The sequence below is a fragment of the Nicotiana tabacum genome, chromosome 3 (genome assembly GCF_000715075.1).
Source record: "Nicotiana tabacum cultivar K326 chromosome 3, ASM71507v2, whole genome shotgun sequence".
In the NCBI taxonomy this organism is placed as follows: Eukaryota; Viridiplantae; Streptophyta; class Magnoliopsida; order Solanales; family Solanaceae; genus Nicotiana; species Nicotiana tabacum.
The window spans coordinates 7,018,859-7,043,084 of record NC_134082.1 but is presented as its reverse complement, the minus strand read 5'-3'; the positions used below and the strand labels follow the sequence as shown (position 1 = coordinate 7,043,084).

The following is a 24,226-nucleotide window of genomic DNA, read 5'->3' as shown; positions in this document are numbered from 1 at the left end:
ACCAAAGATTACTTTATTTTTTTGGTTTTCTTAGACTCGCCTTGGGGTTTGCTCAGGGCGGGACACTATTAAGATGCCCTGAGGTTTAGTTCTAAGAGACTTACGCCTCAAGTGTCGAAACACATCTAACCCTTAGCGTTAGGAGCTCATCTAACGGTTACTAATGCAAATTATGCATCAAGTTCTCTAAATAAGTACAATATTTCGCCTCATGCCCCTATCTTTTAAAATATTACTTGTGACTCAACTTGAAAACTCTGGGTTAAATATTTTTTTTATCACTCTACAACTGTAAATAGCATACATTTATTATTATTTCAAATTATTTCAATCCATGACACGTTTTTCAGTCTGTTGAGCTTCGTTGTCCTCCAGCACAATTTCTTTGTCCTTTTTTCTTTTAATTTTTGTTGTTGCTAAATTCCAGCACAATCAATTTCAGACCCTTTCTCCACTCATCTGAACGTGGTACCCTTTCTCTCTCCTCTTCTTCTCATTCTCTCTCTCTAAAACCCTCTCATTTCAGCAAATTCATCACTTCCTCTATATACTCTCTGTGTTTCAACAGACTTATACAAAAATTCTACAGCTTTTGAGAAGTTTCGAGAATCTACCAATGGCGGAATCGTCGTCGAAATTTGATCGGCCGAGCTCTCCTTCTTCTTCGTCTTCTTCTAGTTCCGGCGAAGTTTCCGTCGCCGTTGAGAAGGACGTTAGTGATGAAAATGGCAGTAACACTGGTGGTGGTGAAGGTGCTGACGTGGACAATAGAGAGTCGGTTGGTGGTTCAGTTGGCATTACTGACTCTGCAGGTTTGTAATTTGTATCTATAACGCAATTCTGCTATTTCTCAGGGATTATGTCAATAGTAGAATTAACATACATAATTGGAAATTTATACTACCCCATTTCTTTTTACTCATCCATTATACTACAAATTAAATCTCTTTTAATTATAGCGTATCAAGAGAAAATTAATTAATTTTTCCACTTGTACCCTTAATTATAACCTTAATAAAGGTAATTTAGTAAAATAAACACTTAATTAATACTTTAGTAGCCGAATCAGTATACAAACAAACAACTATATGAATGAAATCTTACTAACCAATTCTGCTATTCGCCAGGGATTCTGTCAATAGTAGAATTAATATAATTGGAAATAAGAGTAAAATCTACTTTACCCCTTTTGGATATTTTTTTTGGTGAGAGTTTCTTTTTTAAAATAAAGATTTTTTCTCTCTCTGTCCTTTCAAAGGTGAAGTATAATATTTTTCATCCAAAATAATACTTGAAGTTCGTCTTTCTTGCTGGTAAAATTTAAGATATTTTTCTATTATATTGAGGCCATTGTTAAAAAATTTACAATAAAGAAAAAAAATTTGCATACAAAATTCAAGAAATACATTAAATGCACATTCATCATGGATGATTTAGCATTTCATGAATTGAAAAAAATACACTGAAATAGTCAATTCTCTGACATATATTAGATGAAAGAATTATTGCTATGAGTATTAATTTATTTATGTATTTTCATTGTATTTTAAAATTATTATACTAAAGCAATTATTAAACTTTACTTATTTTGAAAATATCTTTGTTGAACAAAAATTATAGTTGCTAATGTCATATTTGAAAATTTATTATGAAGGCGATTTTATATTACATCATATCTTAAATTATGTAGGAAGAATGCTAACGGGGAACTCCATAAACTATATAGATCCTAATTGTTTGTCGTATGTTGAGATTTTGACTATAATTAAAGAACTTGGTTATTCTAAAAATTATCTATTCAAAAAAGAAAAGATTTTTATTAAAAAAATTATTTCACCAGAAAGCTATTGCACAAGGGGGTTTCCTTTCCCATTCAAAATGTGAGGGGTATTGTTTCCCAACCTTTAAAGGTTAAAGGGGTAAAGTGGATTTGACTCGGAAATTAATACTACTTCCTCCGTTCCTTTTTATTCCTTCATTATACTAAGAATTTTTTTTTAACTTGTCCACATTAGCAAATCAGGAGAGAATTTATTATTTTTTCCACTCTTATTTCCTTAATTAATTACCATTAATTAGGGTAATTTAGTAAAATAAACACTTAATTAATACTTTCAGGAAGTGTGCAAAATGCATACTGCACGAGAAAAATGAATGAGGGGAGTAGTATATATTACGACTTGTCATTGTGGAAGCTATTTTGTTGCATTTTAGTAGCCGAATATGTAAACAGACAAACAACATACGAAATGCTTTCTCTTTCCTTTCCCGTTCTTATGTATGTGTTTGAGTAGACACGAAGTTTGAGAAACAAACAAATAATTTCTTTTGATACCTAAGCTAATAATATGCAAAGTACCGAAATTGCCCATAATACGAACACAACAATTTAATTAGAGATTGTAAGAGTTCCACATGCTCCTTTATCTTTCTATATCTAATAAAATGAAATCAGCTTTTATATCAAGCATGTTCCAATAGGTCATGTTAGTAATGGTAAAATGGGGATATTAAGATAAAGTAATTACTTCTCCTATCCCAATTTATGTGACACACTTTTCTTTTAAGCTTGTCCCCCCAAAAAAGTCACCTTCCTCAATTTAGAAATAATTTAACTTTAAAATTCTCATTTTCCCTTAATGAGATGATTTATAACCAAGCACCCAAGGGTATAGCCTAGTGGTCAATGAAGTGGTATGAGGTCTCAGGAGAGCCAAAAAAAGCTGCAAAAAAGTTATCATATTAAGTTCGCATCCATTTTCTCAGAATAATAAAGACTATAGTGATAATTACAAACACTGATTTAAATACTTGATTTGTCTTTGCAAAGATATCTCCTTCATATTACAAGGAGATGAAGCAAGGGGTAAAATGATGATATCAGACATTTTTTTTGTTTTGTTGATGATCGTGGTGTCCTGTCGGCTCTAATTTAGCTTTGTGTTTTAAAGCAAGCAAGCTGGACGCTAATTCAGATTTTTATCCTTATAGTCATGTATGAGCTTCCATATCGTTTTTATGCTTAGCTCTTTAACTTCTTTTTTTTTCCGGCTCAATTCAAAGGTGTGTGTTGCCTATATCTGTCGAAAGTTTTTTCTTTCTTCTCATGGACAAAATAGATGAACATTTATAGGAATAGGCTTTCTCTTGCCTATTGTTATTAAGGTCCAAGAGTCGATGTTTATCCTTCGATTTTTTACTTTTAAAAAAATGACATGCCTTTTTTTTTTTTTTTTAAATTTGAAAAAAGAAACATGTCCTTGCCTGAAAAAAGATGATATTTCCCTCGTATAGGTCTGACCAATTATTGCTATACCAAATTCTAGTTCTATAGTAAAGAAATATAAAAACATGATTGTCGACAACTTTCAAGATAAAAGAGGAATGAACAGGGCTTATCTATCTAGCATTACAATTAGAAAATGACTGTTTATGAGTTGTGCAACTGGAAATGCAGTTGATTATTGTGGCTTCCGAAGCTTTTTGAAATGGACCATCTGAAGCTGACCGCAAGCCTGCAATTTAATATGCTAGGGACCCCTGCGATGGAACTTACAAGAGTAAATACGTTGCCTCCAGAGATTTTGACTTCTGAGAAGCCACAATCACCTTCACATCATCTTAAGTTGGAGAGATCAAAAACTGAGACACCAACACATAGTAGCGGATTTGCTCAAGCGGCAGCAAAAATATTTGATAATAAAATTTCTGAACAACAGAAGGTATAGTGCAAGATTATCTCATCATGTCACATCAAGTTTAATTTTTTTCTTCCATGATTAATATATCATGTCATAATTCATTTGCCCTCTTGTATTCATCCTTCTCTGCTATCCTTTCTGTTGAACGTAACCTGCATTCTTTTCCACTTACTTTTAGCCTTTTATTAAACGATATGATTGCCAAGACATGTCTGTAGTCCAGAATCTGGGATGTAGCTTTTTGCAAAACATTCAACTGTAGCATAGTGGTTTACTCCTGAAATGTTGGCAGGAAACATGTCAATCTCCATCCTATTCAGTTGCTTGCTACAGAGCTGGCATTACTTAACTGCAAAATGGGGGAATCATTTGTCAGGAGACAGACTTTACCCAATGACGAAGTTCAAAAATCTATCTTTCCTCCTAGAAAAACATGCCAATGCCATTTGAGTAGTGTGAGAAGAATTAGATATACTTTAAGAGATTCCATTATTTGAGTATACATACTTTACACTTTTGTCCAACCCCCGAAATACATTACTACAACAACAACAAATAAAAACTTAGTTTATTCACACAAGTGGGGTCTGGGGAGGGTAGTGTGTACATAAACCTTACCCCACCCCTACCTAGTGAAGGTAAAGAGGTTGTTTCCAATAGACCCTCGACTCAGAAAAGGTGAGAAGAAGAGGAGTAAGAAGAAGAAGAGAAAGAAGAAAATGAGGGGAATAGAAGGAAAAGGAAGAGAGGGGGGGGGGGGAATAAGTAGTGCTAGATAATAGCAGTTGTGAATACGGTAGCTGAAGCGAACTATACCACATGCCGTAATATAGTTCTAAGAATATGAAGGAGCATGAGTGATACTAAAACTACCGGTAAGAAAAGGGAAAAGTTTCAACTACCTACTGATCTTCTACCCTAATCCTCGACCTCCACAACCTCCTATCAAAGGTCACGTCTTCAGTAAGCTGAAGTCGCGCCATATCCTTCCTAATCACCTCTCGCCAGTACTTTTTTGGCCTACCTCGACCTCTTCTCAAACCCGCCATGGCCAACCTCTCACACTCCTAACAAGAGCGTCAATGCTTCTCCTCTTTACGTGCCCGAACCATCTCAGCCTCGTATCTTGTCCTCTACGGAGGCCACTCCCAATTTGTCTTGAATGGCTTCATTCCTACTATTATCTCTCCTGGTACACCCGCTCATCCATCTCAACATCACCATTACTATTTCCTAAAATAGAAAAAATTATAGTATTCATAATCCAGATTAAAAAAATAAGATTAGTACATCAAAGAACACAACCAATCCCAAGTTAGCTGGTATTTCATTAGATATACAATAAAGCTGAATTTGAAATTTACATTGCTCCGTGATATGTGTCCATTGGACCCTTTGCCCGCTTAGTAAAGGGTTTGAACCATTGACACACATGTCAATTATGTATTTTTTTCTAGCCACTGGAATAAGATTGGTCAATAAGTGCAAAGGAAAGAAAAAAGAGGAGAAGTATCCCCAGAGTTTGGTTTACTTGGGGAGTTTAGAAAAATTAGTGTAACTTATGGAAAGGCAACCGGTGAACCAAGGGGCAGAGGCTTGGACGGAGAGACCTTCTTTACTTTCTCTTACTTAGCCTCTATTTTGTGCTATGGCCTATATCTAATTATCGATAAAGCTTTTCTCTTGACAAGAATGATCCAACTTAATCTTTGGAAGCGATAGCAAAAGAACTCTTGAGACAGCTTAAAGTGAGCCCCTACATCCTTTATTTTTTTATGACGGAGAAATCCGTTGGGCCAACGACAACCTTTGAAACTCGGGCATGATGGGCCCCCCTCTATCCTTATCCACTTAAATACAAGAGTTAGTTCGCTTGGCCCAAGTCTCGAACCTATTACCTAAGACGACAAGTCCCTCATCCTTAGCCAACTGAGCTAACCTTTTGGGGCTAAGCAACTACATCCCTATGGAATATAAGGCCAAAGTCACAGGAAAAAGCAGGGGTGTCGCAAATTCTCAGTCATATATATATATATATATATATATATATATATATATATATATATATATATATCAAGTTATTCTCTTTTATTTGTTTAAGCCTTAATGGACAGAGTTATCCGGTACCTGTGCTGGTAGGAGGTAGAAGGTGACCAATGGAATTAGTCGAGGTGCGCACAAGCTGGTTCGGACACAACCATTTTTAAAAAAAGAAAATATCACAGGCCAAAGGCTGGAAAAAGTTTAAAAGAGATAAGGAGACCTTGTGGTTGCCAATTTGGGTAGGTGATGACTTCAGAAATTTGGTTTAGAAGTGTGTATTTGCAAATGTGAAGATACAATTAAATAATGTTATTGTATTCCAGCAAACTGATTAATCATACTAATAATATGAAGCACTGACTATGAAAGGAAAGATGAGGTCTATAGAGTGAGGTCCAGTTCATGGAATGTGCTGCTACGGAAAAGAACTGCATTTTCTTTCAACTTACCGAAATATGTGAAGTGCAGAACTAGCATCTAATTGCTTGTGAGGCCCTTTATATAATTTACAAAATGAAAACTTGAGAAATAGTAGGCATGCATCGATGAGCAAATGATTGGCATTGATTTCTTAAGGCAAACTATCACAAAAACTTTATTGCAAACTGAGTTGATGATTTGCTTTGAGCGTGTTGTCGTAGGTAGAGCTTTTGCCTATATGAATTGAGAAAGAAGATCATATAAACTAATAAGTAGGAAGACTAGAGGGCCACTGAATTAAAGTAGTTATCCCTAAGATTCTGTAGCGTTAAAAGTGACACATATATACTGGCTAGCCACATATAAACTTCACTTGCATTCAGGTTTTGCTAAGCCTTATATACTGGCTAGCCATGATTCTCATTCGTGTGGATGGGGCTATTCTCCTAAATAGAACTTTAGGGGTGAGCTTCTGTCAATAATGTCAAAACAGATCACAAAATCAGTCTTGCCATACAAAGAACGTCTTACCCAATTGCAAAACAAGCAAGGCTCAATCTCCGCCCTTTGACTCATAGTTTGCATTGGGTTTCTTTCCTTTGACTCATAGTTTGCATTGGGTATTGATGCAGGGCTTTACCTTCTAGTTGTACTATACCAGCCATCTATTTCGTATTTCGTATTCTGTATTTCATATTTCATATCTCTTATATATTGTTGTTATTTTTATTACGCATTTTTATGGTACTAATATATCATCTCCTATTGCTTTTTTGAGCCGAGGGTCTCCTGGAAACAGCCTCTCTACCATTCGGGGTAGGGGTAAGGTCTGCGTACATATTACCCTCCCCAGACCCCACTTGTGGGATTATACTGGGTCGTCGTTGTTGTTGTTGTTGTTGTTTCCTTACTGTCTGCACTTGGCTCTTTGCAGGCTGTTATAAGTCAAATATGGAATGGAGGTCTTAGTGATGCCTACATTAATCTATATATAGTGGTGTGATTAGACTGGAAGCATGTTTTCTGAAGAGGTTACTAGAGGCCTAAAGAAAGGAAGAACAGTGAGTGAGTTTTACCGTAGAGAAATATGGGAATGGAGGTTTTAATGAAGCCTACATTAATAATTAGAGGCCTAAAGAGGGAAAGAAGAGTAGAACCGTACCCAATGTTCCTTGGCTGCAGGAGAACATTGGCTGCTTAAGCTCAGGACATATAGTTATAGCTTTCTTTTATGAATGAGTAGTTTGGATTCTCAAGTAAACACGCCATTTGCAAGTGATAATGTGAAGTGCATTACTTGATAAAGAATCTAGCAATTTTTTTTTTTTTTTGCGAAGTAACTTTCCTAAATATCACGCTTTGGTCAACCAGGTCAAATAGTGTTCGTGAAAGCATGGCTGTTGCTTTCTTTTTGGTTGTGTGTATATGATAGTTTTTTCATTTATACATCTGACGATATCTTAAAGGTAATATGGAATGTCTTCATTATTATCTTATTTTTTTTAATTTATGGCAACATCATATAGTTTTGTTTGTCTAGATTCTGTCATTTGCTGTTTATTTTTACTGGATTTTATAATGTCCCTAAGGCTGGACATATATTCATTTACTGCATGAGATATGTGTTAACCACTTAAAGTGCTGCAGCTCAAATTGTTGAAGAGAATAGCGACTGTCAAAGATGATGGTACTGTAGAATTTGAAATTCCGGGTGATGTTGAACCCAGAGTGCTTGGAACTGGATCTGAAAGTGTGCATAGCGCAGTTGAGGATGAACCTCTTGATGCAACAGAACTTCAATATATTCCCCCTATACAGATTGTAATGCTTATTGTTGGAACACGTGGTGATGTGCAGCCTTTTATTGCAATTGGAAAGCGTCTGCAGGTACTTGGACATCATTTGGCAAACAGATTGTATATCTAAGAGTTAGGGATGTCACTAGATTGTAGATACATATGTATGTGCTCTTTGCATGTTAATTTGGCGAAACAGATTTCAGCTCTGCTAGGTGTGTATCTTTCTCTATGCACTGAATTCTACAATGGAAAGGGACATGCTACCTTTTCTCTTTCCGGTTTCCCACTTTTTTCCCTTTGGCTTCCATGCTAGCCCCCCCCCCCCCCCACCCCCACCCCCCACCCCCAAAAAAAAAGGTGCAAATCTAAGAAAATTGCAAACTTTTTGTTCTTTTGGCTGCAGTGCTAGTTATCTCACATTTCTTAGTTTATAAAAGTCCAGCCCTCTGAGTGCTTGTTATTGACACTGAACATCCAAATACACTCTCACCCCATTCTAAATCCAAGAAAAGGTTATCTGAAGAGTTTCCCGAGGTTATCAAGGACCTGATTTTCATGGTTGGTAATTCTCAATTTTTGTTTAATTATTTTGCTTTCTGGGACGCTGTTTTTGTTGAAAATGGCTCTCTAAACTAGCCTGTAACTGCCTTTCCTTTCAAATATGGACCTAACACCTTATTGCATGAGTTTGTACAGAAACTCGCCATGCCTCTAGTCCATTTCTCAATTAAATTAGGACATGGTCAAGCCTGGAGACGCCACTAAACAAGAATACATGTTAGTGGTTCCCAATTTGAGGCCTAACCCTACCTCTTTCTCTTTGCTCATCTCCTTCACTAAAATAGAATTTGAAATGATTCTTAAAGCCCAGACGCTATCCTTTGTTGTACCGCTTCAATTATGTATCATATAAGGTCTTCTGCATATTGACATTGCATCGTTTTTCTGCTGATAGAACATGTTGGCTCATAACTTCAGTTTGTAATTCTGGATCTAGCAGATTTTATTTAGTAATTGTAAATTGTTTCAGTCATAAGTTACAAGGGCTGCAACCATAGAAACTTGTAACTGCCGTTTGACTTTTTGAGCTGTCATTGGTTAGACAAAATTTTGTAAACTTTCTTTTATGGGAGAATCCTGTGTTTCTGAGATCTTAATCTAATTCAGTTTGACTTTTTAAATAGTTAATAGATTAGGAGAGTAATTGTTCCCTCACTGCTTCTTGCGTGACCCTAATTTGCTGTAGAAGTTGGACTTTATGTGGTACATTGTGAACTTCCGTCAAAAGAACTTTAATAATTTGTCATTCCTTGTCATAGTTGAAAAAGTATGCCATGGTCTATACTAGTTTGTTGACAGAACTGTCGATGCAGGATTTTGGCCATCGAGTGAGGTTGGCGACGCATGCAAATTTCAAAGAGTTTGTCTTGACTGCTGGATTGGAATTCTATCCCCTTGGGGGTGATCCAAAAATTTTGGCTGGATGTATGTTCCTAAATTTCCCGCTTGTTCTGAAACTGATTTGGCAGTCTATTGTGGTTCTCCTGTCTCGCTTGAACTTTGCGCAATTGCTGTTCATTTGTGATGGATGTTTACTACTTTTAAAATAATACATTGTGAGATCCAGTAGCCCATTCAACATACACTTATGTAACTCTGCTAAAGCTGGAACAAATGTTGGAGAACCAGCTTTTTCTTGGTTTACATGCTTGTCGAGAACCTTGATTTTAAACAGTCACATGGGAGACTTCAGGAATAAGCACAAAATAATAATAATAATAATAATAATAATAATAATAATAATTCAGTAATAAGCTTCTTGCACTGGTTAGATGCACTCAAGTTCTTATTTTCTCTAGTTGAAATAATTGTCTTGCATTGCATTACTTAGATGCACTTAAGCTTTTTCTTAAACCCACTACAACTATGCTCCGTGGGAATTGCACTTTATTTTCACTAAACTAAACAACTGCATCATATGCCATAGTTTGCCTTGTGTGCGAATTTTCTTTTCGTGAATTCTCTTGGGCATGAATTTGAGGATTAGTATTATATATGATGTGTATTTTCCTACGTCATTTGAAAGACAAAATTCATAGTTGCATCTGGCGTATCTGGTATATCTTGCAGTGTGTATCTGGTGGATGCATCCGGTCATACTTGCAAGTCATTAAATATGTAAGTCAACTAGACAATTACAATTTTCTTCCTCTTGCATATACAGACATGGTTAAAAACAAAGGATTTTTACCTTCCGGACCTTCAGAGATTCCTACTCAGAGAGCTCAGTTGAAGGATATTATATACTCTCTACTCTCACCCTGCAAAGAACCTGATAAGGATACAGGGGTTCCCTTCAAAGCAGACGCAATTATTGCTAACCCCCCAGCATACGGTAAGATTAGTAGTTTATGCATCTTCTATACTATTTTATTCATTTCCTTGTTTATGTATTGGCTTGCCCCTTCTTTCCTGTTTTCATTATAGTCAAACTCTCCTATTCCTATATGCTGATATTTTTATTGAGTGATATGCTTCAAGTTACTTTTAAAGGCTGAATTAGTAGTATTATAAATTGAAAAAAGAAGGATCTTACTCCAGCAGTTAGAATAAATATTTCAGGTACAATCCCAAAACATATACTAAGCTCCTTCTTTTATTGGCAAGGGCAAGTAAAGTGAGTAATGCTTGGACAGAGTAAATTATATTACCTTAGACATAGTAGGGAAAACTCTCCATGTGTGTCAAGCTTGAAGTGTGTCCTTTTCTTGCAGCACACGGGGAAAAATTCTATAATATTTCTCAAATTTTGCTTCTTCAGTTTAGTGGAGAACAATTCACATGTACTACATTTGGCAAGGGATCAAAGAGTCTGTAATCACCGAAAAGAAACTGTCTCAGAGAATTTATTGATTCTAACACTTATTAGCATATAATGAAAAAATTTATTGCTATCTTGGAGATTCTTTTCAAATTATCTTTTTTTTGGATAACCGTGGTGTTTTTTTTCGAATATTTATGTTGAATTAGTGCTCATGAAGTCGACATTTTAATGCATAAAAGTAGTAGTTACATGTTAATCCAACAATTGCGTTCAAGCATTAATGTTGATGACCCACGAGTGTATAGTCAATATGTATATTTCCATTTAAATTTGGAAGATGGGTCTTACATTTGTTATGCCATTATTTCAGATGTGTGAAAATATCTTCTCTATTAGGATTATCTTTTGTGGATGCAAGTAGTAGTTAAACTCTTGTTCATTGGGTTAGAAGTGCAGTTGTGGAGTGGATTGACCTGCAAACATTTTAGTTCTTGCTGTTATAAGGCATAGAATTTGATCGGATCGGTGGTTTTGTGTAGGTTACAGCTAATACAATTGAATCTTTAGTGGAGTTTGACATTTGAGGCAACGATATAACATGTTCCAACTCTCTATCTGGATGTACAAGATGTATTATGCATGCTTGGCTTTGTTTTATTGGTTCATAAAAGACCATTTCCACTTGTCGTAGATAATGCAGGTCCAAGTGAATCAAATATTCTATTGATGATTCACACAGTTTTCAAAAATTTGTTGTATGGCATGGCTTATGGACCTCCTTTCAACTCTGTTGGGGCCATGTCAAAGCTGTTGTGCTAGTCAAACATTTTGGATGTATACATATGCTAGTGTTATTAGAGTAGTATGTCCTACTAACATTGAATCCCATTTCAGGGCATACACATGTTGCAGAAGCATTGAAAATCCCAATTCATATATTTTTCACAATGCCATGGACGTAAGTCTGCTTGGGTAATGGAGGCTTAGGAAGCTACTTAGTTTTCCGTTCTATTCATTTCCATTTAGATATCTTGTTGACAAGTTAGATCTGGGCCTTAACTTATCATCAAATGTATTTTATCTTTTGCACAGGCCAACTAGTGAATTTCCTCATCCTTTGTCCCGTGTAAAGCAACCAGCTGGATATAGGGTAAGTTGGATTTCGGCATCTACCGTTCGTATCTTGTCTTTCCGTGTTTGTTTAATGTTGCAATGATGTACTGTACTTTTTTTCTATCTCCCTTCCCACAAAAAATAAAATGGTTGGTTTCTGTTCACATTTTTTCTTTTACGAACTGTGCAGCTATCATATCAGATTGTTGACTCCTTGATTTGGCTAGGAATACGCGACATGATAAATGATGTTAGGAAGAAAAAACTGAAACTTCGACCAGTCACATACTTAAGTGGTTCACAAGCCTCTGAGTCGAATATCCCACACGGATATATTTGGAGTCCTCACCTTGTTCCTAAACCAAAAGGTTCATCCTTCAAATTTCTTTTTACCTGATATAAGAACTCCTTTATCTTTCTCAGCTTTAACTTGTTTATCTGATATAGTGCAAACTTTGTATAAAATCCCTTTTATATTCCATTACTCCTATGAGAGCCTAATAGTTCGTAGTGCATCATGTTGTTAATCTTTTTCATATTCTGATCCTATGAGATTCCATTACTGTTTATTAAGTTGTCACTCTAGCTTTATACTGTCTGACTTTTGCAGATTGGGGACCTAAGATTGATGTGGTGGGATTTTGCTTCCTTGATCTTGCATCGGGTTATGAACCTCCAGAAGTACTTGTAAACTGGCTTAAAGCTGGTCCAAAGCCCATATACATTGGGTTTGGTAGTCTTGTGAGTTTCTTGGACGTTTACTTTCTTTATAATTTTTCTCTCTATCTATTCCCTTCTTCTCTCCCTTCGATCCAACAAAAAAAAAATACAGAATACCCCCCCCCCTCCCCAAACCCCTCACCCACCCCCACCCCCATCCCCATCCCCCTGAACTTGGCATTTCGATAGCCTCGACCCCTTAACCAATCTCACCTGATGTGGATGAGACAAATGCGCTGCCACATGGATTTTTTTTTTTCATGTGGCATTTTTTAAAAATAAAATATATTTTATTACTTTTTAAAATTTGTTAACGTTTTGGATCATCTTTTTCAAGCCAAATTTGTTAAGAAACTTGGCTGAAACTCCATTATTTAGGTTAATCTTTTTTACCTAAGAGTAATGGAGTTTCAGCCAATGTTGTAATAGATTTGACCTTAAAAAATTACGCAGTTGAAACAAATTGTTGTTGCATTTAAAGAAAGAAATAAAATAAAATACACCAATATAATTCAATTATATTGGATAGAACTTTTTTATTTGACCAAAAATAATTGAGCTCTAGCAAAATCTTTTTACAGATTTGGCCCCAAAAAATTTAAAAAATACACAGAATGTATAGTCATTGCATCCAAAGAAGAAATACACAATTGAAGCTCCACTATTTTGGATAAAAAAAAAATGGCTAAAAATACTGAGTTCCTATTTGGCCCAAAAAGAAGAAATACACAGTTGGAAAAAAATAGTCATTACATCTATAGAAGAATAAAAAGAAATGCACAGTTGGAACTCCATTATTTTGGCCAAAACCTCTTTTATTTGGCTAAAAACAATAGAGTTCCAGCCAAGCTTTTACATATTTGGCAAAAAGAAGAAATACACAGTTACAACAAGTAGTTACTGTATATAAAGAAGAAATAAAAAGAAATACAAAGTTGGGGTGAAAATATGCCATTGTATATGAAGAAGAAGCAAGATGAAATGCAAAACTGGAACAAATAAATCATTGTATATGCCTACGTGGCAATAACGGTTGGAAAATACTCCACTTAGAAGCTGATTTGTTGATTTTTCTTCATTTCCACACGCCTAAAATAGAGTGTATTCTAGCTATTTGCCATGTCAGCAGTCTAGGGGTCGAAGCTGTAAAACTGCCAAGTTCAGGGGGTAATCAGGACTAAAAATAGTTCAGTTGTGCACTGAATAAACGGTTGCCAAGTTTAGGGGGGTTCAGATGTATTATGCCAAAAGAAAAAGGAAAAGCAAGAAAGCAAAAATCTCTCCGTATGTAACCATCTGTCCCTTCTTTGGTTCTGCTGAGGAAGCTTTGAAAAAAGAGCTGTGATGATTTCTTGTTGTTGTACCTTTGCAGTTGGATTCCGGTGGTTAGTGGCTATCTATATATATTATGAAATGTGTTCGACAAACTATTATTCCTTTCAGACTCTTCTCTCCACATTAAGTGCATATTAAGAGACGCATAAAATGCAGGCTCACTAGGAAAGTATCTGCTATACAAACTAGGTTCTAGGCGTTTTAAAGTACAATTCAAATAATGCTAAATATCCTTCACGCTAAACTCTTGCTACAGATCAAATTATTGTTTAATACCCTGACTTCAGCTTTATTTTTTTTCTTGAAAATAGTATCTATCTTCTAATTTAACTTATTTCTCCTATCTCAGCCTGTTCAAGAGCCAGAGAAGATGACCGAAACAATTGTTAAAGCACTCGAAATCACTGGACAAAGGGGAATCATTAATAAAGGCTGGGGTGGCCTCGGAAACGGTAAGAAGTTTTCTTCTGCATTTACTTTATTCTGCTTTCGAGAATAACCCGTTATTTTTACTATAGTACTTGTGTATTTGTAGATTATCTCTTAGAGGGTATTCATTAGCTTATTTACCTGCTTTTCTTTGTGGCTCCAGTGGCAGAACCAAAAGATTTTGTGTATTTGCTCGATAACTGTCCCCATGATTGGCTTTTCTTGCAGTGTGCTGCAGTGGTGAGTCTCTACTAGCCTTGCTTTTTTGTTTCTTCATTCTTTAAGATATCCATTACATTTTATCTTTCTTCTTTAAGCTATACCATCTATCTATATTATATTTATATAAATATAAAGCTGGGCAATAGGCTAGCTTATGTGGTGCTCTCTTATGCCAGCTTTTCTATTTATCTTTTTTCTTAGAATTTTGCCCTTTTCTTTTTATGCAACTTTTGAAAAACGTGGCTCTATTAGAAAATTCAACAGTTACATCTTTTAGAAATGTTGCTACATTAACTATTACAGTGAATTTAATGTTAATTAATCCCAAGAATTGTTGTTACTTCTCAAACCTTTCATATTCCTTAACTTGAGGAGGTATCTTAAAGTCTCCAGCACACACACACATATATATATATATATATATATATATATATATATATATATATATGTGTGTGTGTGTGTGTGTGTGTGTGTGTGTGTGTGTGTGTGTGTGTGTGTGTGTGTGTGTGTGTGTGTGTAATAGAGATATGCAATAATCCATGCAAGATGTGAAGTAATCAAATCAAATATTCTATACTTATACAGTCGAAAACATAGCTGCGGCCGATTGCTTTCATATATATATATATATGTGTGTGTGTGTGTGTGCGTGTGGCACCAATAGAGATATGCAACAATCCATGCAAGATGTGAAGTAATCAAATCAAATATTCTATACTTATACAGTCGAAAACATAGCTGCGGCCGATTGCTTTCATATATATATATATATGTGTGTGTGTGCAACTTGTATGTGTGTGTGGCACCAATAGAGATATGCAACAATCCATGCAAGATGTGAAGTAATCAAATCAAATATTCTATACTTGTACAGTCGAAAACATAGCTGCGGCCGATGGCTTTTCTGACCATGTTTCTTCCCTCACCCGCTAGCCCTCTTCTGTTCAAGGTACTTTCTCCGGGTTAGAGTTTGGTTTCAACGGATCCTCCCTAAATGGAGAAACAAGATAACTTTGTTTGCCCCAGAAGAAAGAGAAAATTTATCGAAAAGGTAGGTAACTGAAAGAAAAAAAAAATTGGGCATTTTTTCTTATACTCTTTCGGGTCCTATCCTAGATTTCCATATTGGCTTTGTTGTAGTTGTTGCAGCAAAATCTGAACTAACCAATGAAATTTTTACTTTTTAGTCGGTTTGTTCTGCCCTTCCTGGTGCTATCTGTGATAAATTTAAAGGAGGAGTTTTAGGAGTACTAGAATGGTAAGAACAATAATTAAAAGAAAAAGGTAGAATTATTAGATTTTGCATAATATTTTGTAGCATAGAGAAGATTTTACTGATTTTAGATAGAAATTAGGATGAAGAATGAAGAGAAATATAAAAAGGGAAAAAAATAAGAGAAATAAGAAAAAATATAAATAAAATGGCTGGAGATGGCAACTATGCAGAAGTTATAGGGAAGGTGAGTAATGACCGGTGATCTGGAAGAGAAAGAAGAAAATGAAAATGCATAGAAGGAATTAAGGAAAAACAAAAATAAAGGAAGAGAATACGGGATTCTATCATTCACGGGTGGCCCGTGGCCCTTATTAGTATTGATGTGCATTCCATCAATTTATTATTTCTTTCCTATGTTTGAGCCTTCCGTTTTTTCTTTTTATTCTTTTATTCTAAATTATTAATTTTTTTTTTGAAAAGACGAAAGTTGCCAAAAAGGAAGGTTGAGACGCCCGCGTGCGTACACTACATCCTAAAACTCCAACTGTAGAATACGGGTGACGTTAACTTCGTGTGCAATCAATTGCAAATTTCCTAGGAGATACTAAGAAAAGTTTTCCCAACCTTTTTCTTAAATTTTATTTTAAAAATGCAGTGAATAGTAGTCTCTTTATAAAAGTTCTAGAGATGTTGCCTTTCTTAAAAATTGAAGATGTTGCCTTTCTTCTTTAGTTGTCTCAAAGAAAGTCAATTACTTGAAAGGAAAAAACCCACCTCTGAGTATATCATTGAATATTTTGTAACAGAGAAATAAATAATATGTGGTTATAAATTTTAACTCTATTATTTACTGTTTGTGACTATGAGACGATTACAATATTCACTGTGTTGGCAATAGCCAAGTGAAAATGAGGCTTGACGCAAATAAAATTGGACTCACTTTTATACCATCTAGAAGTTTGATTTAGTAAAAATAGGATATGTCTATTACACTAAAATGTTGATTATTGAGAAAAAAAAAAAGGACGGTAATGATATTTTTTGACAAGTTCTATAGGAGTAAGCTTAATGCCTATGTAAAGGAACTCAAGCCTGGCCCCAAAGCAGAAGTGTTTGTTACATAATGTCATTTACATTGCAACAAGAAGTAAGTTGCTCAGTAGGACTAGGATAGTTCTCTTTGAGTATTGTATGTTATAACTCATGAACAATATTTACCTTTAAATATAGTCACTAATAAATATATTATTATTATAAGGCAGAATAGCCTAGTAGACACTTGTAATTGTCCCACTTGGTCATGCCGGTCCCAGTACTCTATAGTTTGCCAATTAAACACTGATACTTGTTCAAATTCTATATATTAAGCCCTTTTCTAAAGAGGTCAATGGTGCGTGCAACACAATCGTCTCCACATAAGAAATAATATGTTAAAAATTAAATAAAAAACCCCCAAACCCTATTTCCCTCATTTTACACGGATTGTTTCTCTTTCATTGTCTATTTCTCCTTCTACGCTTCATCTTCGTTTCTCCTTCTATGCTCCATCTCTCCTTCATCTTCATGCGTTTTTACTAAGCTTTGTAGGATTTTCAATGTAAATGTTTATAAGATGAAGATGATGAGATACATGATTGGTAGCAGCCATGGCTCATTAGTACCTTTGCCCCGAAACCACTACGCTATTAGGAGCTAATGACTGGCAGACTGAAACTGGACCAAGTTTTGGCAGAGTCAATAAATGACAAGCTTGTATTTCTTTTTCTTTTTTTTCCATCTTTATCTGTGTTCTCGTAGAATATTATAGTATGCGCAAATCCTAATATTATCATTGTTCATTAGGTTATGACTTGGTAATGGTAGGAATCCAAATTAGTCTTCTGATTTTTTAATTTTTTTGTAAGTATGTTGGGTTCCATTCTGGATTGTGGTCACCAAGTTATATCATAATATTATGGTATTTTTGGGGAAGATAGAGGAATCTTGCATGCCTTTCCAGATAAAAAATTAGGGGTTTTTGTTTGTTTCTTATGGAGTCCCTTAAAGGTGTAATTTTATCTGGGGAGATTCCAAACAAGGACGAAAAAGTTGGAAAAAATTAAGGGAAAGAAGAGGTGATTTTGCTAATGCCGAAAGAGAGCTCCAGGTAGGTTCAACAATGGAGAATGAATCGAGAATCAAGAAGAAGACCAATAAACAAGGGGAAATATTATTGTTAGGGCTTTCTAATAGGTCCCACGCCCCTAAAAGGCGTGTGAGTCACGCACTGAAGCCAAGTCAGCCATGTAGTCTTAGTCAACGGTCAAAAGGGCTTAATATATAGAATTTGAACAAGTATAAGTGTTCAATTGGCAAACTATAGAGTACCGGGACCGGCATGACCAAGTGGGACAAGTACAAGTGTCTACTAGGCTATTCTGCCTTATTATAATTAATAAGTATTATTTATGTACAACATTTAACACCATTCAAAGGCTTACGTTACTTTGATTTTTAAAACTACTAAAAGTTATGTGATGATTTTTATTTGGATTTAATTTTTTATTGTACTGCTATCTCTTTCTGTTTTAAAACATCACTTTCTAATATATTGATATATGTCCGCGCGAAGAGCGGACAATTTAACTAGTAATAAGATAAAGGTAGCTTAAGGAAACATTGGAAGAGAAGTTATTGATTGGCGGGCGGCAGAATGCAAGCTGGAGACTGACAACTGATTTGAATCAGGACTTTAGGGAGCTCTACTTTTAGAAAACCTTTAATTATTTTGTCCTGGAACGAAAGGGAACGAATTGAGTAGAGTGAATATATGTGATTCATTAGCCAACCCAAACTAGTTTGGGATTGAGCGCTAGCTGATTGATTGACTAAATTACTCCAAGCTTGGTATTCGTATAATAAGCAATATGAACAAATCTTATAATTCCTTTCAGGTGCACCACGGGGGTGCTGGAACAACTGCTGCTGGTCTTAAAGCCGCGGTAGCTTTTTTAACTTCCTTATTTCCCCGCTACTATCTATTCGGGCTACGTATAACGTATCATCTTTATTGGATTGCAGTGTCCAACAACTGTTGTCCCTTTTTTTGGTGACCAGCCATTTTGGGGGGAAAGGGTGCATGCCAGAGGTGTAGGGCCTCCACCCATACCGGTCGATGAATTTTCACTTGATAAGCTGGTTGATGCAATCAAATTCATGCTTGATCCGAAGGTAATTTTACTAAAAGGTTCAACACATATTCTTTACTGTAATTTGATAAAGTTATGTCTGCGCACACTCTACCCTTTCCAGACCTCACTTGTGGGGTGGTTGTTGTTGTTGATAAAGTTGTGCTAAGTATTCTCCGGATAGCAAGACACTTCAAACTTTTGTTTGTGGTTACCAATTCAGAGAGATATCACGTGTTCTCTCGGTTGAACTACTACTACTACTACTACTATTATTATTATTATTATTATTATTATTATTATTATTAATTGCTCTCCAGTTCAGCTTGCATGCATCTCGACTATTCCACCGGGTACCTGCCACCTTCCACCAGCACCGGTACCGAGTAACCCTACCCACTTAGATTTGGATAAATGGAAAAAAATCACTTACCATTTTTGTCTCTGTTGAGATTTCAACCATAGTCTTCCATGGTTTTCCTCCACATAAATGATGATAGGCCACACCTTTGGGGTGCAACAATATCCTCTTATTTCGTTTGTGAAATATTTCGGATATTTAAGGCATGTTTGAAATGTTTTTTATATGAACTGGTGAGATGGTGCACAGGTGAAGGAGCAAGCGATTGAACTGGCCAAAGCTATGGAGAACGAAGACGGAGTCACCGGGGCAGTAAAAGCCTTCTTTAAGCATCTACCGCGCAAAAAACTTGAGCCTGAGCAATTGCCTAAACGATCAAGTGTTTTTTCAATAAAAAGTTGCTTTGGTTTTTCCTAAATCTGAGTGGTAAAGATGTGCTCCAGTTTTTGTGCATTCTTCACTAGTAAATTATTGTATTCCATTCTTGTGTAATTATGTACTCCTATTATTTATACATATTGCCACTGGTGCTCTTCTGACAGAAGGACATTACAACCTGTTCCATGCCGGTTCCAACTGGTTTGGGATTTGCCGGTTCCAACTGGTTTGGGGTTGAGGCGTAATTGTTGTAATCATTACTTTGTTCTATGAATTTATGTGCACTTCGATTTCCCCAAATGATACCAATTGTAACATTTCATCAAAGAAGAATCTGGTTGTAACGACAGTTCCAAATTAACCTTGAATTCGCCCTCATTCATGTTTTTGTTGTCCTTGTACTACAAGATCTATTCCTCCTTTCATTCTTAACAAGTGAAGTGTAGAAATTTTGTTTTTATTACTTTAACTGGCAGTACATTTCATAAGATGAACGTGGTAGAAATGTGGATTAATATATGGGCATCAGAAAATCGGACAAGACAGAAAATACTTCTAACCACTTTCGATAATATGTACAAGCAGCAAATATATCTGAGCTTGTTTTATGATGCCTGTTTGTAGGTGTCATATAGTAATAGATAACTAAGGACCGTTTGTCCATAAAAATTCTTTTTTTTGGAAAATTTTGGAATAAGTGTTTGGCCAAGAAAATTTTAAATTTCACTTCCAAGTGAAATTGAATTTTGGAATTTCTCAAAATTTTGAAAAAATCAAAAAAGGTTGTTTTTAAAAATTTTCACTTCAAATGAAAAATTCAAAAACAGCTCTAAATTGTATTCATGTCCAAACACAACTCTAATTTTCAAATATCATTTTCAATTGAAAAAAATTTACTTTTTTTTTGAAAATTTCACAATTCTTATGTCCAAACGCCCACTAAAAGTGCTAAGAAGCGAAAAGTAGATCTAAAATCACAGGTTGGTCGCAGTATAAAACAAGGAAATTTTAGGAATAAAAAGAAAAACTGCAACCATTACAGCATAAATTTTCAGGACACTGCACTTAGATAATTAACATAGGTACAAGACACCCAGAAACTTACAACCAACCACATTACCCTTCAACAAATACATTCAAGAATAGGGGATTCCTTTACTATAAGATTTGAAAGCCTACTAGTAATATTGGAGCAAGTCAGAGACACTAATAATTACCGCGAACAAGATCCATTTCTGCATTTCTTACTTGTACTTTTCCATTATTCTCCTTGCTTCTTCTAGACTGTCGTCAACGGAAGTGGTGCCTGTGCCTCCACCACCTTTTGGACCATCATCTTTGTTCAAGGCTATAAATCCAAAGTAAATGACTCCCATCATCGCCTATACATTAACGAGGAATTTTTAGTCGTTAATGAACAAAAGTTAGTTTGAAGATCTACCATGAAAAGTTGAGGAGGAAAATAATGAATAAAGCTAAAAGCAGACATGGAGCATTGAGGAGCTTCTGAATATTCGATTAGTCAGATTGAGGTTTCTGGGATTTATAGTTTTATGTCCGAACTGTGTTGAGCAATTCCAGAAGTTTTTAGCTGCAACATTGACAATATCCACACAAAAAAGGTGATTTATGAAACCAAAGTAAGTTGTCAAAGGGGCAAGTTTTGCCCGTTACAACCAGGCCCGACCCAGGGCTTGTACCGGATCGGCCTGGGACCGTTAGGGGAAGGGGCTGGGCTTAAGAGAGAGGGGAGTTGGGCGTGGGATGGTGTCTGGTTGGGCCCACCAGACCGGCCCCTCAAGGACCAGACTGGACCGACACTTTGACCCTAATTCTTAACTATAAATGCCAAAGTAGTAGGAGCTAAGTTTCCCAATCCATGCAGTAATGAGGCACTGGAAACATACCAACACGAAGAAAGCTGTCGACAGGAATGACTTGAGTGCAAAAAGAGCAAGGCCCCCTGAAACTATGGTCACAGCAATCCTGGCTATTGGTCTTGGAATGGCATCCTAACATCAAACAAGAGAAGTATATGCAATTCGGTAAATGGATAAACATGATCTCCTAGTATCATCATTGATAACGTGACTGACAAATTGACACAAACTCGACTTACAGGTACCATGCTGGTTCCAGCTTCAATTCCATCCTTCCCAACTCTCCATGCAGTTTGAAGAACTATCAAAATTTCAGCACACATTGGATTATCATTAGAGTCTAGACTATATGTCAAGAAAATAAGGCAAAGGAAAACTTCCTGTTCTACACGAAGCTATCTGAAAAATACTCCTTTTCCTAACTAAAATTTTCCCAACTAACCTTTTATATTTTATTCTCCCAAAATAGGACATAAAGAATGCAAATAGCGGCTTGTTCTTTGAGTCCAAATGCGGAAAAAATGCCTTCTTTAGGGAGAACTAACTTCCAGTACAATTGCCCGCAAAGACCCTGTGCATTGACACTTCCAAAGGATATTTTTTAAAGTTCGAAAGAAATTCTTTTGCCATTGAAGTTTCTTGTCCTGATAAGCATAAGTACTTATCTCAATGCAAGAAGCAGCAAACAACATTAAAGTCAAACTGCTTCAGAATGCAGTCGTGATTCTTTACATGTAAGTACTAACAACTCATGCCCCATTAGAACATTGTCTATCTAGTTTTTGGATAGAGCACAAACAAGAATTCTCTTCGAAATATCTTTGCAACAATCAAGAGCTACTTCTCCTGAAATTTTGGTCATAGAACTTCATAATAACATCATTCAAAATGTCATAGCATCCAATAAACAAAGGGGAAAACTGGGAAGTACTCCACACCTCCCTAGTTGCTAATGGATTAAGCACGATTCCAGAACTGCTTCAATTTTTTCCTAGTTCCTAATAGTACTATCAAATAATCTTCAAGTTGAAAACTTGATTCCTCATTGTCTTTTAATCCAAACAAGCTGTTCTGCCTAAGTTTTGCATTTGGAACAACCCCTATAGTAGAACCAAGCTCCACTACTCTCTATACAATAAGACCCAAAAGACAGGCACTATCACCGTTTGACGAGTCAAAAAGCATTTTTTAAATGTTTAATTACAAAACAATTTTTTCGAGACAGAGGGCGTACATGATGAATGCAAATAAGACCCTGAAGTAATATTTTTAATCATCCATGAATATAGTACTAAAACAAGATGTAACCAGGAGCAGAGCTACAACCCCAATGAAGGGTGGTCTATTCAATAGCCTTCACCGAAAAATTATACTCCTATGCAGGGGCGGAGCTAGTGTTGACGTTACGAGTTCGGCTGACTCAGTAACTTTAGTCCAAACTCTGTATTTATCTTAAAAGAATCATGGAAAATATATAAAATATTAATTTAGAATCCAGTAACTTAAAAAGACTAGAATCCCGAACCCATAAGTTTCAAATCCCGGCTCCGCCTCTTCTCCTATAATAGGTCAATTATTGCTTTTATACGTACATGTTAAATCTTGAACACCCTTAGCGAAATTCTTGGCTTCGCCACTGGATGTACTAAAGTAGATACTACTACCAGAGCAAACAATCAGAGAATTCCAAGCTAAACAATGGGTCTACTCATTAATGGTCACAAAAAGCTAATATCAGTTCCACCTATGTACAAAGCATACTCAGTCTCTAAACCCAAAAACAGTCTAATGAATCCTCCTAATACTGAACATAAATTCAAGAAAATAGATACAGATGATTAATATAGCCATCCCCAACTGAGATTTTCAGTTAAACAACAAGAATTTAACTCAATACACTTTAGCTAATCCACAATGTTCTCTATAACAGTTAAAGATTGTACCTTTCAAGAAATTGAATTGAGCTGCAAATATTAAAGGTGTGGCCTGAAACTTGTTGTGGCTCCTCAGATTCTTGAATTGTTTGGTTGATAAAGCTGTTTGCTTTTTCAACTTAAGCAATGAATTTGTGGCAAAAAATGGTGATGGGTTGAGAGCAGAAAGTGTAATTTGATTTCTACTGTAAAAACATTTTGGGGATTGCACTGAAACAAAAAGTGTAGAATGAAAGGTAAGTGTTGAAGCCATAAATATTTCGTTCAATCAAATGTATGACTTTACAAAAGGAACCAAGAATTTTATTTTAATTAGTATGAGCAGAAAATCAGATATATAGTAACCATTATTCTTTGTGAGGCTACAAAAATTGAGTCTGAACTTAAAATTTTAGAATTAAGACCGAAAGAGATGGTGAAATTGGGTAAGAGTCGGAGAAGCCAGGAAATGAGATACAAATATTGGGCTTGTTTTTTAGACTGGGCCTGAGGGTACCTGTTGTAAAAATACAGGGCGTACTATTTGGTCGCCCCATTTAATTTATACCCATTTTTTTAAAAAAATTTTAACTTATACCCACTTTTTAAATAACTTCAGCACCCTTTCTCCTACTCCTTTTCCTCCTTCGTTTTCTTCTTCTTCTGTTGCTACTGTTGCTGGTGCTGCTATGAAACTTCAGTTCA

General features: G+C 35.7%; 2 protein-coding genes across 4 annotated transcripts; one reads left to right on the top strand and one right to left on the bottom strand.

Annotated features, from left to right (window-relative positions):
* The first annotated feature begins 334 nt into the window (after positions 1-334).
* LOC107797116 (sterol 3-beta-glucosyltransferase UGT80A2) lies at positions 335-20,107 on the top strand. 3 transcript variants are annotated; one of them, XM_075249173.1, is made up of 14 exons: positions 335-812; positions 3,535-3,722; positions 7,812-8,051; positions 9,337-9,448; positions 10,188-10,358; positions 11,682-11,745; positions 11,880-11,937; positions 12,091-12,268; positions 12,511-12,641; positions 14,305-14,407; positions 14,548-14,624; positions 18,756-18,803; positions 18,883-19,032; positions 19,600-20,107. In XM_075249173.1, the coding sequence occupies exons 1-14, from the start codon at positions 617-619 to the stop codon at positions 19,765-19,767; spliced, it is 1,884 nt and encodes a 627-aa protein (XP_075105274.1). In that variant the 5' UTR covers positions 335-616; the 3' UTR covers positions 19,768-20,107. The 3 variants fall into 3 exon arrangements, 1 of the variants encoding a protein (XP_075105274.1); XR_012707381.1 differs by lacking the exon at positions 19,600-20,107 and adding an exon at positions 15,540-15,657 and having other exon boundaries at positions 339-812; positions 18,883-18,970; XR_012707382.1 differs by lacking the exons at positions 18,883-19,032; positions 19,600-20,107 and adding an exon at positions 15,556-15,657 and having other exon boundaries at positions 339-812; positions 18,756-18,790.
* A 636-nt stretch (positions 20,108-20,743) lies between these two features.
* Positions 20,744-23,969, bottom strand: LOC142179387 (uncharacterized). Its single transcript, XM_075249172.1, has 4 exons — positions 23,552-23,969; positions 21,848-21,909; positions 21,636-21,740; positions 20,744-21,110 (listed from the first exon to the last, which is right to left on the bottom strand). Exons 1-4 carry the CDS (start codon positions 23,793-23,795, stop codon positions 20,973-20,975), a joined length of 549 nt encoding a protein of 182 aa, XP_075105273.1. The 5' UTR covers positions 23,796-23,969; the 3' UTR covers positions 20,744-20,972.
* Positions 23,970-24,226: the final 257 nt, after the last annotated feature.

Bases quoted from the DNA above. Each gene is read 5' to 3' on its own strand.
- LOC107797116 (XM_075249173.1), top strand. From the start codon at position 617: ATGGCGGAATCGTCGTCGAAATTTGATCGGCCGAGCTCTCCTTCTTCT. The intron at 14,625-18,755 runs GTGAGTCTCTAC...AATTCCTTTCAG, and splicing joins TCTTGCAGTGTGCTGCAGTG to GTGCACCACGGGGGTGCTGG. The intron at 18,804-18,882 runs GTAGCTTTTTTA...ATTGGATTGCAG, and splicing joins CTGCTGGTCTTAAAGCCGCG to TGTCCAACAACTGTTGTCCC.
- LOC142179387 (XM_075249172.1), bottom strand. From the start codon at position 23,795: ATGGCTTCAACACTTACCTTTCATTCTACACTTTTTGTTTCAGTGCAA. The intron at 21,910-23,551 runs GTACAATCTTTA...AAATTTTGATAG, and splicing joins TCAATTCAATTTCTTGAAAG to TTCTTCAAACTGCATGGAGA. The intron at 21,741-21,847 runs GTAAGTCGAGTT...GTTTGATGTTAG, and splicing joins CTGGAACCAGCATGGTACCT to GATGCCATTCCAAGACCAAT.